This window comes from Cervus elaphus, chromosome 8 (assembly GCF_910594005.1).
Source record: "Cervus elaphus chromosome 8, mCerEla1.1, whole genome shotgun sequence".
NCBI lineage: Eukaryota > Metazoa > Chordata > Mammalia > Artiodactyla > Cervidae > Cervus > Cervus elaphus.
The window spans coordinates 32,681,188-32,697,853 of record NC_057822.1 but is presented as its reverse complement, the minus strand read 5'-3'; the positions used below and the strand labels follow the sequence as shown (position 1 = coordinate 32,697,853).

The 16,666-nt window shown below is 35.9% G+C and overlaps 1 protein-coding gene across 1 annotated transcript in view; it reads left to right on the top strand.

The window, feature by feature from the left end:
* The window catches only part of SPAG16 (sperm associated antigen 16), a 965,654-nt gene that overhangs the window by 478,443 nt on the left and 470,545 nt on the right, over positions 1-16,666 (top strand). The window contains exon 12 of the mRNA XM_043910138.1: positions 10,753-10,938. Coding sequence (XP_043766073.1) covers positions 10,753-10,938 — 186 coding nt within the window. The remainder of the gene's footprint in view (positions 1-10,752; positions 10,939-16,666) is intronic.

Below are 16,666 nucleotides of genomic sequence, written 5' to 3'. Positions count from 1 at the left end.
CAATGTGTACATGAAACATAAGAAGTAATTAATAAAAGAATAAGAAAGAGTATCTGATGCCTTAAAGAATAGAAAATAAGCAAAGTGAAGCTCATATTTTAATTATGTGGAAATATACATGCATTTAAATTTATTACCAGGATTTGAAGTGATAGGATACAAGATTGGAATAAAATAATGGAACTGTATGCCCTGTTCAACAGAAGTAGACCAGTTATGAGTCAAGGTGGAGTAGATGTACAACTTCTTGAATCCTTGCTTATCTCTAAAGTGGAGGTGGCATGGAGAATATCTGAGAGATGAGAGTGAATGGACTGACATCCTAGGGCATGATAGCTTTTCTCCTCTACTCTGAAGGCGATTGAGTGAAAGCAGGATTATTTGAATTCTGAATGATGCCAGAGATTATTACTGACTTTAATGAAGGTGGAAGAAGATTTTCTAACAGAGCTGCTCAAAACCAAATAAACTGGGTTTCTTGTGTTCAGAAATTTTAAATGGAGCCTGGTCAATAAAATAATATGAGATTAATAGAAATAATGAAAATGAAGGGTATATGACTGGATTTGATGGATTTAAGGACACTTCTGGATTTGACATTCTAGAATTCCATGATACACAGATTTGCTTTCACCAGAGTAGTTTTGAAGCTATCTTAATTGTTCTTATAACACTGCCATTTATGGAAAACATCTTATTTTTTCATTGCATCTTTTGGAACCATAGAGGTATCGTGCTCATTTGTATTCATTGTAAGGATATCAGTCAGTGTGGCTTTGGCACTTGTGGATTGTGAGAAAACCTCATTCCAAAATTGAATGTTCCTTTCCAGACACACAAGGGAAATCCTTTTCTGATTGTACTTTCCAAACTAGACATGGTGAATAATTGTTTGGAAAATATTATCCCAGTTTCATTTAGAATTTTCACAAGTTTGTCGAAAGCAATTCTCTTCACTAAACTTATCTTATTGCAGTTTTGTGCAACAACTCTGGGTGCCAAAGCAGAGGCTGCTGAGAAAGTATTTCATTTCACAGTCATTGGCCTCAGGTGATAAAATATGTGTCCTCATTCTGTTGACCTTGAATATTTTTGCCAAATTAATCCTCCTAAGACTTGAACTCAGCATCACACTGCATATTTTGGTTACCATGCACTCCTGAAAGTCACAAAAGAATACATTAAAAAATTCTGCAATTCTGGATTTTTACTGACTCAGATCAGAGGTCAGAAGAAGGTAAGGTTGGGAACAGCATCATTACATAGAGACTTTCCACTGGAAAAATGATATATCCTTAATTATTACAATTTAGACTTGGAACAATCATTTACCTATGTGGACAATACAAGTGTTGGACTTTACCTTGAGAATCATTTACCAAAATTGGGTAATGATATAATTATACAAAGCACAGATCTCAGAATAATTAAGTTCAATAAGCAAGTGCCAGTCTCTACCAGAAATCACTATCAATTCTCTAACATCTTTTCTGCTCTTCTAACAATTTGGTCTTTGTTATGTTTCCAGAGTTAGCATCCCAAGATTAGTATCTGATTACTTTTTCAACTCTTCTTAAAATGCTTTCATTTTTTTCATAGCCTACAAATTAAAACACTTTAGTACTGTGGTAAAGTGAAAGTGTAAGTTGCTCAGTTACGTCTGAATCTTTGCAACCCCACAGATAGCAACCCCCCAACCTCCTCTGCCCATGGAATTTCCCAGGCAAGAGTACAGGGGTGTTAAAAAAAAAAAGAAAACTGGAGAGGGTAGCCGTTCCCTTCTCCAAGGGGTTTTCCTGACCCAGGCATTGAACCCAGGTCTCCTGCATTTCAGGCAGATTCTTTACCATCTGAGCCACCAGGGAAGCCATTAGGGGTGAAGGCGAAGTCTTTTATTATATGACTATTTTTTATATATTTAAACTAATTTTTCCATTACTCTTATCTTCTTGAAAGCAAAATATCTAATCTCTGAATATTCTACAGTTTCCACATGCTTAACACTCATCCTTTTTTCTTTTTTTTTTTTCCACTTTGTGGACATATACATAGAGATATTGTTCAGATGTTTCCATTTTTTTTTTTTTTTTGAGATGTTTCCATTTTTAAAGCCTTCATGAGTATCTTCCAAGCTTAGAAAATTGGTTATGCCCTTCTCTGTTCTGTCACTGTAACCTGTATAATATCTATTAAAATATTTGTGAAAATATTATAATTAATTGGCTATACATTTGTGTAAACTATTAGACCATGAGCTTCTTGAGGGCAAAGCTTATTTCAATCATTTTAGATCCTAAGCACATAGTTCAGTTCAGTTCAGTCACTCAGCTGTGTCCTCCTCTTTGCGACCCCATGGACTGCAGCACGCCAGGCCTCCCTGTCCATCACCAGCTGCCGGCACTTGATCAAACTCGTGTCCATTGAGTCAGTGATGCCATCCAACCATCTCATCCTCTGTCGTCCCCTTCTCCTTCTGCCTTCAATCTTTCCCAGCATCAGGGTCTTTTCAAATGAGTCAGTTCTTTGCATCAGGTGGCCGAAGTATTGGAATTTCAGCTTCAGCATCAGTCCTTCCAATGAATATTCAGGACTGATTTTCTTTAGGATAGATTGGTTGGATCTCCTTGCAATCCAAGGGACTCTCAAGTGTCTTCTGTAACACCACAGTTCAAAAGCATCAATTCTTCGACACTTAGCTTTCTTTATAGTCCAACTCTCACATCCATACATGACTACTGGAAAAACCATAGTTTTGACTAGGTGCAATTTTGTTGGCAAAGTAATGTCTCTGCATTTTAATATGCTGGCTAGGTTGGTCATAAAATTTTTTCCAAGGAACAAGTGTCTTTTAACTTCATGGCTGCAGTCACCATCTGCAGTGATTTTGGAGCCCCCCCAAAAATAAAGGCTCTCACTGTTTCTACTGTTTCCCCATCTACTTGCCATGAAGTGATGGGATCAGATGCCATGATCTTAGTTTTGTGAATGTTGAGTTTTAGGTCAGATTTTTCACTCTCCTCTTTCACTTTCATCAAGAGGCTCTTTAGTTCTTCTTCACTTTCTGCCATAAGATTGGTGTTACCTGCATATCTGAGGTTATTGATATTTCTCCCAGCAATCTTGATTCCAGCTTGTGCTTCATCCAGCCCACCATTTCTCATGATGTACTCTGCATATAAGTTAAATAAGCAAGGTGACAGTATACAGCCTTGACGTATGAGATTATTGGTATTTCTGCCAGCAATTTTGATTTCAGCTTGTGCTTCATCCAGCCCAGCATTTTGCATGATATACTCTGCATATAAATTGAATAAGCAGGGTGACTATATACAGTTTTGATGTACTCCCTTCCTGATTTGGAACCAGTCTGTTGTTCTATGTCCAGTTCTAACTGTTGCTTCTTGACCTGCATAAAGATTTCTCAGAAGGGTGACTTAGAATAAGTAAACTAAGGTGAAGCCTAGGGTCAAGTTAGTGCAAAAAATACATGTAATCTATATTGAATTCTTTCTGTTAAAGGTTGGCAACATGGAATTCATTCATAAATAAAGCTGTAATATAGTGTTCTTTTATTTAATTGCTAAAAGAGTGCTTCAACTTTGGGCCCAAGTATTCTAGCAATCAACAGAAGTTAGACCTAGTCAGCCATGGGATTTTCATTGTTAATGAAAGAAATCACCTCAAACTGTTCAGCAGCAGTGCAATAACTCCTGCTATAAAAGCCTGAATGACAATTCAACACTGGGTCCATATTAAGAGTCTAGGATACTATAGTGTATAACATAGCCTATTGAGCAATAGATTTGTATTTCTCCTTTATTTAATTCTGTGTTTTTCTTTCCTCTCCACCAAGATGTCTTGCTCTATGTAAACTTGTTCAAACATACAGCTCTAAATGATACAGGCCATGCTTCTATTAACAGAGACGTATTTCCAAATGAACTATCTCCTTCCTTAATATGTGTATCTTTCATGCATTTACCCAAATAGTGTATCCTGTAGACACTGTGTGACAGGTGCTGGGGAGTTCACTTGGCAGTATCTTGCCATTCCTGTGAAAGGCTGAGCTGAAGATCCCATTGAAGTTTCTCAACTGACAGGTTAACCTGGAGCTCCAGGCAAGCTACTACCCAAGAAGGGGAGGAGTTTTACAGCCAGGCAGGGAAAGCCTAATTCTTTCCTGAATGCTCATCCCTGCCTCTCTGCTTCTGCTGGAGTCTCTAATATCTGCACACAATGCTGTCTTCTGGGTTCCATTTGTGATGGTTGGTTGACTCCAGATTTCTCCACAAATAAGAGTGTATCACTTGAAAGTGAAGACAAGAACATTTGAACATGGGCACCCTTTACTTTAGAAAACCAACCAAGACTGTTCTCTGTGTGGACATGTATACACGTCTTTGCTCTTTCACGGTGTCCTCAGCCCTAATGCAGCCAAGCAGCCCTGTATCTGTGTATAAGTTAAAGAGTTTACAGTAACTTGTGTTAAAGGATTCCTAAGCTCTTTTACCTTTTAAAGTCTGGAGGATTCTCTCAAACTAGGAACACTAAATGTATCTCAAATATGACAATGTTTTAGGTAATCTGAATTCTAACTGTGAGTTTTTCTAATATCATCATTTTATGAGCTCAGTAAAACCAAAATTAGATCTTTTACCCATATAAACACAGGAGGAGAAACTATTTTAATTTAATTAGATTTTGTGCTTATGCTTAGTCACTCAGTTGTGTCCGACTCTTTGTGACCCCATGAACTACAGCCCTCCAGGCTCCTCTATCCATGGACTTTTCCAGGCAAGAATACTGGAGTGGATTGCCATTTCCTTCTCCTTAATTAGATTTTGGTTGTATGTTATTCTGCTACATGAAATAATATATGCATATCCTATGGTAACTGAGAACATTGTGACTGATGGTCATTTTACAAATTCACATACTCCTAGTGAGTAGATAGGCACAGGTGGAGGAGACTACAGGTTGATGGTGGTGATTGTACCTCATTCTGCTGTTTATGGAAATGTTGATAAACAATTTCACATAAAACTGAACTACTGATCATAAGAGAATCTTTTTAAAAAATTAGGTTTGAAAAATACCTGGAATTTAAAATGTGTTGTTATAAAAATTCTTTTATTTGATCTTCAAAACAGCACTTCATATTGAGTAGAACGTATCGCCATATTTCCAAGTAAAGACAATGAATTTCCAAGTGTTAAATGGAAATGTTAAATGGCCTGTCCAAAGTCACAGAGGTCACCTAGCAGAGCCAAGATGAGAAACCGATCACGTCTTCTTGCTTCTGTACCCTTCACTTCCTATTTTGTAACACAAAAGGCATTAATTTCTTTCTGCTCCACACCTCTCTCATGAAACATGTTATTGTGTTTTATTAAAAACAGGTAATTAGCATCAATCTGGAAAGTATAATATATTTATTTTTGAAAACTGAAGTCATTTTTGACAGTAACAAAATATTTCTGCAGTTACGTGCTAAAGTCTGAAAAGTCAGTTTGAATAAAGAATATGTAAAAATAAGGAGTAAAGCAATTACAGAAAAGATTAAGAGTTTAGAAAATTAATGATGCTTTGTGCTTACTGTTTGCAAAGTATAAATTAGCTTGACCCAACCAGATTTGATATGATTTATTTGTAGAGTGTTCATAAGTTGCAAAATATCATATTTATATAACATTTGTTATGAAAAATAATTTCCAGGAAAAATGAAAAGAATGAAACCATACATTTATAATATCTCTTTAGGTTATTGGTTAATAGTTTATCATCTTGAGAGACATTTTTTTCCCCAGCTTTAGCAGAGATATATTTAAACTCTTTTTTTTTCAAAGAACCACTTTGGTCTATGTTGATCTTTTGTTATAAGAGTTGATAGTATATTTTTTCTGAACTTAATGTCTCATGCTTAGCAGAACAATTTTGAGACTGTCTTCTTTTTATTATTGGGAGGTAAAGAAATTAAGATGACCTTGAAATTCCATTTTGATCTCACCTCAAAGTTTTAATATGTTGTTTTCATTTAGTTCTAATTATTTTAAAATATCCACTATTATTAGTTCTTGGATATTTAAGTTAATTTAAAGTTGTTTTAAAATTCACACATATACAGGATTTAAAAACTATGATTTTGTTACTTATTTATAACAGTTGTATTATGATGATAAAAGATAACATCTCTGGTAAAAAATATGTTAAAGATTTGCTTTATGGCTTTCTATATTATCTGTTTTTATAAATGTTCCATATATATACTTGAGAAAACTATATGATCACTGGTTATTTGGTGAAGGATTTTATACATGGCCATTAAGGTTATATTTTTATTCATTAAATATTCCATATCTTTATCAGTATTTTGAGTTAGAAAATAAATTGAGAGAGGTGTATAAATCTTTCACTTTGACAGTTATAGTTCAGTCAGTTGTCTCCAACACTTTGTGACTCCATGAACTGCAACACGCCAGGCTTCCCTGTCCTTCACTAACTCCCAGAATTTGCTCAAGCTCATGTCCATTGAGTTGGTGATGTCGTCCAACCATCTCATCCTCTGTCATCCCTTCTGCTCCTTCCTTCGGTCTTTCCCAGCATCAGGGTCTTTTCCTGTGAGTCAGCTCTTCGCATCAGGTGGCCAAGTATTGGAGCTTCAGCATTAGCATCAGTCCTTCCAATGAATATTCAGGACTCATTTCCTTTAGGATTGACTGGTTTGATCTCCTTATAGCCAAAGTGAAGTCACTCAGTCATGTCCGACTCTTTGAGACGCCATGGACTGAAGTCTTCTCCAACACCACAGCTCAAAAGCATCAATTCTTTGGTGCTCAGCCTGCTTTATGGTCCAACTCTCACATCCGTACATGACTACTGGAAAAACGATAGCTTTGACTATATTAACCTTTATTGGAAAAGTAATGTCTCTGCTTTTTAATATGCTGTCTAGGTTGGTCATAACTTTGCTTCCAAGGAGCAAGCGTCTTTTAATTTCATGGCTGCCATCACCATCCGCAGTGATTTTGGAGCCCAGGAAAATAAAGTCAGCCACTGTTTCCCCATCTATTTCCCATGAGGTGATGGGACCAGATGCCAAAATCTTAGTTTTCTGAATATTGAGCTTTAAGCCAACTTTTTCACTCTCCTCTTTCACCTTCACCAAGAGGCTCTTTAGTTCTTCACTTTCTGCCATAAGAGTGGTGTCATTTGCATATCTGAGGTTATTCATATTTCTCCTGGCTATCTTAGCTCCAGTTTGTGCTTCATCCAGCCTGGCATTTTGCATGATGCATATAAGTTAAATAAGCATGGCGGCAATGTACAGCCTTGCTGTAATCCTTTCCCAATTTTGAACCAGTCCGATGTTCCATGTCTAGTTCTTACTTGCTTCTTGAGCTGCATACAGGTTTCTCAGGAGGCAGGTAAGTGGTCTGGTTTTCCCATCTCTTTAAGGATTTTCTGCAGTTTATTGTGATCCATAGAGTCAATAGCTTTCACGTAGTCAGTGAAACTAATAGATGTTTTTCTGGAATTCTCTTGTTTTTCTATTATCCAACGGATGTTGGTAATTTGATCTCTGGTTCCTCTGCCTTTTCTAAATCCAGATTGAACATCTGGAAGTTCCTGGCACATGTGTTGTTGAAAGCTAGCTTGGGGATTGTACTAGCATGTGAGATGAGTGCAGTTGTGCAGTACTTTGGTCATTCTTTGGCATTGACCTTCCTTGGAATTGGTGGCTTCCCTGGTGGCTCAGATGGTAAAGCGCCTGCCTGCAATGAGAGAGACCTGGGTTTGATCCCAGGTTTGGAAAGATACCCTGGAGAAGGAAATGGCAACCCACTCTAGTACTCTTGCCTGGAAAATTCCATGGACAGAGGAGCCTGGTAGGCTACAATCTAAGGGGTCCCAAAGAGTCGGACACAACTGAGCGACTTCACTTTCTTTGGGATAGTAATGAAAACTGACCTATTCCAGTCCTGTGGCCACTGTTGAATTTTACAATTTTGCTGGCGTATTGAGTGCAGCACTTTCACAGCATCATCATTAGGATTTGAAATAGCTCAGCAGTAATTCCATCACCTCCACTAGCTTTGTTTGTAGTAATGCTTTCTCTGGCCCACTTGACTTCGAACTCCAGGATGTCTGGTTCTAGGTGAGTCGATCACACCATCGTGATTATCCAGGTCATTAAGATAATTTTTGTATAGTTCTTCTGTGTATTCTTGCCACTTCTTAATAACTTCTGCTTCTGTTATTTCTATACAGCTTTATGCTGGTCACTTTTATTTCTGTGGTTCTAGCAACTGTCATTTTTATCAGTTAAGATACATTTAGTATTTCATATAATTTAGTTTAAAAACCTTGCTAGGAGTGAAACATTTTATCATTTTATTTATTTAAATAGGGACTGTCAAGTTTGTTTCAAAGATAATTAAGTTGCTCAAACTGTTATGAGGATCAAATATACATATAATGTACTCAGTAGAGTTTCTAGCACATGTTAAGTGATAGTCACTCAGTCAAGTTGGACTCTGCAGTCCCATGAACTGTAGCCTACCAGGCTCTTCTCTCCATGGAATTCTCCAGGCCAGAATACTGGAGTGGGTAGCTGTTCCCTTTTAATTCTTTACCACCAGAGAAGCCCAAGAATACTCGAGTGGGTGGCCTATCCCTTCTCCAGCGGATCTTCCTGACCCAGGAATCAAATCAGAGTCTCCTGCATTGAAGTAGATAATTTTTTTACAAGCTGCGCTTCCAGGGAAGCCCTATACCACATGTTAAGCGCTATATAAGTAAATGACTTGATTTTCTTATTCTTATAATTATTGTTGCTGCCTATAGTGCTTTACAGTTGGCTGAAAGTTAACTAGGTGAAGATTGCTTTTTGTTTACATTGTTGATTCCGCGTGGTGTACATTTTTTCCCCCTGGATCTCTGGTTCTACATCTTAAATTTCTAGTTTCTGTAAATTGATTACCTTTTTTCTTTGAATGTTGTTTGTATTCCATTTTATATCATTCTCTTCTGAGATTTTTATTAGGAAAATGTTTTCTTTTTTTTTTTTTTCTGACATCCTTATTTCTTAACTTCTATGCTGCCATGGACTGAATATATGTATTCCCCTCTAATGTTCACCCAGATTCAAATTTTGAATCTATATCCCAGTGTGATGTTATAATGAGTTATCTTTAGACAACCATATATTGTTTATTTTTTAATATTTAGAAAGTAAAAAATTTTAATGGCGAACATGTACAAATAAACAAGAGCTGAAAAAGAAAAGACAGGTTTTAGTATCTACCTATCAGTAAAGGACTACACTTACAGAGTACTTCTGTTAGTACAAATAAATATCCTTTTATGACTTTATTGAGAATGTTTTTACTCTCTAATCCTCCTTTCTGGCAGCATCTTTAAGTCTTCTTCTCTAGTGGTTGTTACTCATCTGCATATAAAAATTTAGTTCTCTCAGCATAAAAATAAACAAATAAAAGCAAGCAAGCAAAACACTTATCTTGATCTAAGTGCAGTTTCCTGTCCTAGAAATTTTGGTCAACTCTTCATTTGTAGCATCACTTCATTCATTCATATATTTATTCTTTTTGAAAGCATTTAATGAGCACTTCAGTTGGTTAACCATAATGCTTAATGCTATCAGAACAGAGAGAGGGAGCAATTCCCCATCAAGAACAAAGGGAAGGAGGCAAATAAGCAATTCGTTATATTCAGTGAGAGAGAAGTTACTGAGAGAACATATACAAGGAGCATGCAGTGCTGAAGGATATGGAGAAGATGATGGGCATGAAATGTTCTAGCAGTTGATATTTTGCCAAAAGAAACCTAGATGTCTCTGCTGACATCTCTGCCACCCACTTATTTCTTAATCTTGTTTTTGTATCTACCACTTAAAAGCCTCTGAATTTTTTTTAATGTCTACTGATAACTCAAATGGAAAACCCAGTGACTCATTCTTAACCACCCAGCTCTTCAAAGTCTTTCATCTCTCAAGATGTAGCTCCATAGCCCCCTCATTTCTGATTCACATCTTCCTTCATTATCCAAACCGCACTCTTACAGCATTTAATTAATACAAACATAAACAATGCTGACTGGCATTGTATATTGATTTACATTTTTGAAATTGTCTAAAATTTCATCTTCCTGAGGCTGTATCATCCACAGAGTGTAACATAGTCCTTGAAACCAACATATGCTTTAAAAGAGTACCAATTTAGTAAATTAATCTGGAAAACTATGGAATAATTAATATAGAAAGTATGCAACAGCAGTTTCATCAATTTGAATTACTAAATCATATTGTTCAGTTAATTTTAGTTGCTCAGTCATGTCTGACTCTTTGCAACCCCATGGACTGTAGCACGCCAGGCCTTGCTGTCCATCACCAACTCCTGGGGTTTACTCAAACTCATGTCAATTGAGTCACTGATGCCATCCAACCAATTCATCCTGTGTCATCCCCTTCTACTCCCGCCTTCAGTCTTTCCCAGCATCAAGGTCTTATTTAAATCTACACAATTTGATACTTCACTAAACCATATAGGGAAGTATCAAACTGTGTAGATTCAAATAAAATAATAAGAGTCAGGCATAATGATATGCCATTAACAATAAAAATAACTCAGATAAATGCACACAAGTTATTCACAGAAGATAACAACCGTTTATAAAAATAAATGAACTGTAAATTGATTTTTATCACAAATTACCTTTTCATGTTCTTGCATATAGTGGCAACAAGTTGGCTACTTCAAGTGGTGATACTACAGTTAAGTTATGGGACCTGTCTAAAGGTAATTGCATTTTGACCTTCGAGGGACATACCCACGCTGTGTGGTCCTGCACGTGGCACTCCTGTGGTGATTTTGTGGCTTCTTCCTCACTGGATACAACTAGCAAAATCTGGGATGTTAATAGGTAAGAAGTATTTTGAATAATATTAACACTCTGTGTTGATAAATATAATTTCTCTCAGTGGGAAATTAAAGAAAATCTGTTAATTCATAAAATTGTAGAATTAGTCTCTGTGACATCCATTTGTAACTCCATTAATTTCTGCTGATATATAATGAGTTCTTTCTAAATATAGGTTCAAGTCCAAGCCTGTGTAATCAGATTAGAATTGCTTCATTGGAAAGCTGTTTGTTTCAAGCAAGATAGAAACAAATACTTCTTTTAGAGTTAGGTTTTCAGTTCTCCTCTCCACCAGTCTGCTGTCTGTCTGGATTATCAAACCAACAATTTAATAGACATGAAGATGACAGAAATAGTTATGGGCTTTACACTTAATTTTGATACAGCATTTCCAATTTAAATGCTTCTTAGCAATTCACAAATTGTAGGAATGGATACAATTTATTGTATACCAAGTCCTATACAATACTATATGGTTTGAACTTAATTAAAGACAGACCTATTTTCTGCTATCAAAATACCTGTCACCCATGTATTTTTGGATAATTATTCCACCCTATTATGTATACAAATAAGATTTTAAAAAGCTAGTATCAAATACCTTGATTGCTTCAGCTAACTAAGTAATTATATATCATCAGTCTGATTTCTGATCACTTTAACATTTTAATTAATGTCCAGATTACAAATATAAGTAATAGTGACTCCTCAAAATTTATGTAACAAATTATCACTGAGCCATTGTAATTCTTTTGTAAGATAAAGATGAACTCATCTTGAAGGTCAGCACTATTGTTTTGGGAGTCACGGGTCAAACCAGTACTTTGAACAAACTTTCCTCATTCTTCCTTGAATTATGGATAATATATTTAGAAGACAGAGAAAGTAAGGTGCTCACAAAAAGGTCAACAGGATTTCTAGGAGGATTTCTTGAAAGGGTTTGCTCTGTTCTGTTTGTAGTTTGATTATCTCTTAAGACCATGTGCCAATTTTTATGCTATTTTATCTCTGCACCAGACCCACCCTTCTCTATCTTTTTTGTGAGGCTGGAGCTGGACTTTGCAAGCGACATTTAACCTTGCCAACTGACTGTATTGGGCTTTGGTAATAGTGGCTGCTTGTGGGAGACGACAAGGCTAGAGGTGGGCGGGCGGGTGGTGGGGGGCTTCTTCTCCCTCTCTCCTTCCTGAGGGCTTCGTCTGGACTTGCAGTTTCAGTGAGCATCACCCCAGCAGTTCTTTACCTCAGCAACATCACAGCAGCTGAATCCAGTTGACAGTTTTTCCAGTGTTTGCAGACATAGCTGTATCATGCCATCCATCAAAGACATTAACTCCAGCAAACAGTTGCCCCCTTCTCAGAGGTCTGTGTTCCCAGATCTGCCTGGCCTCTTTCCAAGATGAGGGATATCAATACCAGCAGTCTCAGGTCTGTGGTGGCCCCACCAAGGTTATAATAATTCCACCTCAATCCCTTTGTGCATTCAGTCCTAAAAGTGGTAGCTCTTTCGTTCAGGGCTTTTTCCATGATACCTTCATGTTCTTGTTTTCCCTTTATAATTATCTAGCTAACAACTTGATGCACAGTTAACAATCCCTTATATTAAATTCTTATTGTTAAAATGTTAAGTGCAAGTTCGGTCTCCCATCTGATTTTGACAGTTACTGTGCATTGATGCATACATAGCATAATCCACTTGAGTTACAAAGATATAGCTAAATGATGTTTGACATATTCTGAATGAGAAAGCATAGCTCTAAATAATAGGTTTGAAACCTATTTCTGGAGAATTCCATGGACAGAGGAGCCTGGTGGGCTACAGTCCATGGGGTCACAAAGAATTGGACATGACTGAGCAACTAACGCTTTCACTTACTTTCTTTGTAAAGTACTGACAGTTTAAGATATATTTTAATAGTCATGTGCATACCATTTGGTTATCTGGAATAATCAGCCATGTAATTCTTAATTGTATTATGTTTCTATGTTATGCAGGCATATTTCATAAATATTATTATAATAGATTACTGGAATTTTTAAAACCAATTTATTGTGAAGTATGATTGACATACAGAAAGCTTGCATATTTAGCATAAACCACATGATGAGTTTGAAATATATACCTGTGAAACCATTACAATCAATGTGTAAATGTATCTCTTGCCTCTAAAAGTTTCCTCCTGCCCTCTTTATTATTATTATTTTTATAAGAGCACTTAATATAATAACTAACCTGTTAGCAAAATTTTAACTATCCTAACATTGCTCTTACCCATAGGTATTGTGTTGTACATTAGATCACTAGGACTTACTCATATAGGTAAAATTTTAATGCTGTTCTCTAATTTTAATTTTTTATTACTTTTGGCTTAGTCGAAGGTGTTTATGAAAGACTGCAGTCCATTCTAAAATGTATCTTTAAATGTATTAATCACTCAGAGTGCTTAAATCAAACTGTATTAAGGTGAGAACAACAATAAAGTGACTGCCAGTGGACTCATCTCTACTCAGAATGATTTCAAACACTTTGACTTTGACAGCTTTTCTCCACGACCCTGATATCCAAATACTGTCTTCCAGTGGAGACTCAGTAGATGTTGATATAGCAGATCAAAATTGCTACTGATTGATGCCAAAAATTATTTGCATTTCAAATTTCCCATCAATGTCAAGAGCTCACCTTCATCATCAAAGACAAAGAATTTATACCAGTTTTGAAGCTGAGATAGTGGATAAATATTGACAAATAAGGGAGAGACTGATTGTTTCTTTGGTGGCTATTGATAGATTTTTCAGCGCTGTAATCAGAGCCCTGAACTGTAATTTACGATTGCTCATGGATCCATACTGTGTAAATATGTCTAAAACTAGTGTCTTGCTTAAAATTTTGTAGGTCATTGTTAACGGCTTAGTGACTTTAAGGATAGAGGTGACTTGCTTTGGTAAGATGATGGTAGTAGAAGCTGTGCTGTGCTGGGTCGTATACTCTTATAGTGATGCCGCATAGTTTTTAATTAAAAAATATTGATAGACTCTGTGGTTCACCAGGAAAGAATTTAGAATATATCCTCACATTCACAGTCTGCCCTTTCCTTTGAAGCCCTGGCTCAGTCTTGAATTCATCTGTTAGTTGCTATGTCATTCCTTTTCCTGCAACTCTTCCTGAATTAGATATTACCTGCTAAGACCATCTAATTAGCTCCTCACCAGAAAGTTGTATCCCTGGAAATCATAATTAATGTAAAAAATCCAGATCAAGATCCCTGTTAACCAAACACTAATAAGAATCTCTGAACAATAGTACCCTGTCATTCTTAGTCTGGACACACACTCTACAAAGTTTCTATGAACAACTAAAAATAGCAATTCAATGATCTTTTGAATGATCACTTATAAAATGTAGAATTTTATGTTTTATTTTGTAGTCATTTATTACTAACTTAATTTTCATACATATGCTTTAAAAATCAGTCTTAAAGCATGCATGTGCCCTTGAACACACACACACACACACACACACACACACACACCACTGTATCTTAAATGCAGAATGCTTGACACATGGTGATTGTGTTGCATAAATGATAAAGGGAAAATCAATATATACACATGAAGAAAGTGCTTTCCTTGCTTCCATCCACAAATTATGATTCATGATTGTGTTATTCTATATGAATATTCAAAGTGATGAATATTAGATAGGAAACTCAGAGAATGTCTCAGTTGACTATAAAAATTGTGTTTCTTTAAAGTGTGAGATTACCATTAAACTTTTGTGAAATGAATTACCAGTGTAGGACTGTATTTTAGACATTAGAAGATCCTAAGACTCCATTACGGCCCTCAGTGAGATTAAAAATAATTTAAAAATGCAGCAGTTTTATAACAGAAAATATGCAGTACATCTTCAATTCATAATATCAGAGAAGAAATTCTGATTGGTCCTGGGTGTTTTTCTTCCCAAAATAGTTGGGTGTTTGACTGACTGTCTACATGACACTATATCTCTGATGTTTGGAACTCAGACCACATGCCTGTACTTAGTTGTAGCTTAAAAGGAAAGGATTTGAAACAAGCAGAATGTTACGGGGTGTAGCTGCCCCGTTGCTTAAAACAGTATTGCACAGGCTAGAGTAGAGTGGTTTGTAACAGGGCTGGAAGGAAACAGATTGCTTTGTAAAATTCAACTTCTGGACCCTAAACAATGGGAAATAAATCTGCTGCCCTTATATCTAAGGGTATTGGTTCAGATGACTTCAAGATTATGTTTAGGAGAGAAAAATAAATCAGGTTTGAGCCTGTGATGGGAACAGTGAGAGAAATAAGAATAGATTTGGAAGGTAAAGTCACTAGAAATTGCTGAGACATTTATGAGTCATGCGAGAAAGAGAAAACAAATCACCTGATACATATTGAGACACCTGATGGGTGTAAAGCATATTCTCTTTATACTAGAGCACTAATGGGAACTTTATAAAAGGCTTTTCCAGCCAGATTCATCAGCTGGCATTCTAGAAAATGCTGTAGATTGAGGGAAGTTGTCTTGTTCATCTAACAGGTGATGCCTACAGACGAGAATTTAATGTTCCTTCCTGCCCACCTGCATTGCTTCCTTCTTAATTGAAAAAATCATTGAGCAATATAGCCCCCAGGCTGGATGAGAGAAGCAGAATGATTTATATAAAGGAAACAGTTAACTTTAAGAAAAAGGAAATGTGAAATACTAAGATTCTCATATGATAAGTCATCTTCTTTTAATAGCATGTACTGTTACTTTTTTGGTAAAATGATGTGCCAATGTGAACTCTAAATTGGGAGAAATTTATTTCTTTAAAAATTAATAATGATGAGATAGCACCACATAAGTTACAAAATGGAGTTTAGTGTTTGTATTTTATTAATAATATGCATCCTGTTCTTTATGATACATATGCTAAGTTGACTATATTAGAGATGAAGGGCATATTGTACAACATTAATGGTTTTAAAGCATAATAATGTAAGGAGAATATTGAGATTCAAGGGCATGTATTATTGGTACATTAATACCTGTCTTGCATTATAAAACCTCCCAGCTTGCCGCCTTATACTTGTGAAGGAACCCAAGGTATATGTTAATAGATTGCTAAAGCAGTACTTGAAACATAATTAGGTTACATTAAAGGAAATGGTGACATTCTAAAATTGACCTCTTGTGATCAATTTATCCTGTTCCACAGATAATAAATCAATTATTACCTCTTGGATTTTCATTTATATTCAAATGAATGATTCCCTCTTGAAATACATACTTTGAGCGATAGCTAAGTATTATTGAATATAAATACATAAATAAGTCCATAAATAAGAAAAAGAAAATAGCATATTATTTTCACTGTCATGCTCCCTCTAAAACAGTGCATAATTAATAAGCACTATCAAAGAAATATCTACTTATGAAGAAAAGTATATTAAGGCTTAAGTTCTAGGTTTCATTTAGCAAGTTAAGCATTGATTGAATATAAAGAAGCTGTCTCACAACCAGTGTTGGCTTTTTGTGTATGCGTGAAGAATGCTTCAAGCATCAGTGTCTACTGCAATAAGCTTGATGTGAGCATTCTTTTACATCAGTATATAGAGGCTTGGCCAATAAAAGAGATAACATTAAGAATTTAACACTTAGCTCTTTGCATTTATAAAACAAACTATTTCATGTAAATGAATTATGTAATCTGTATCTAATTTTCACTAA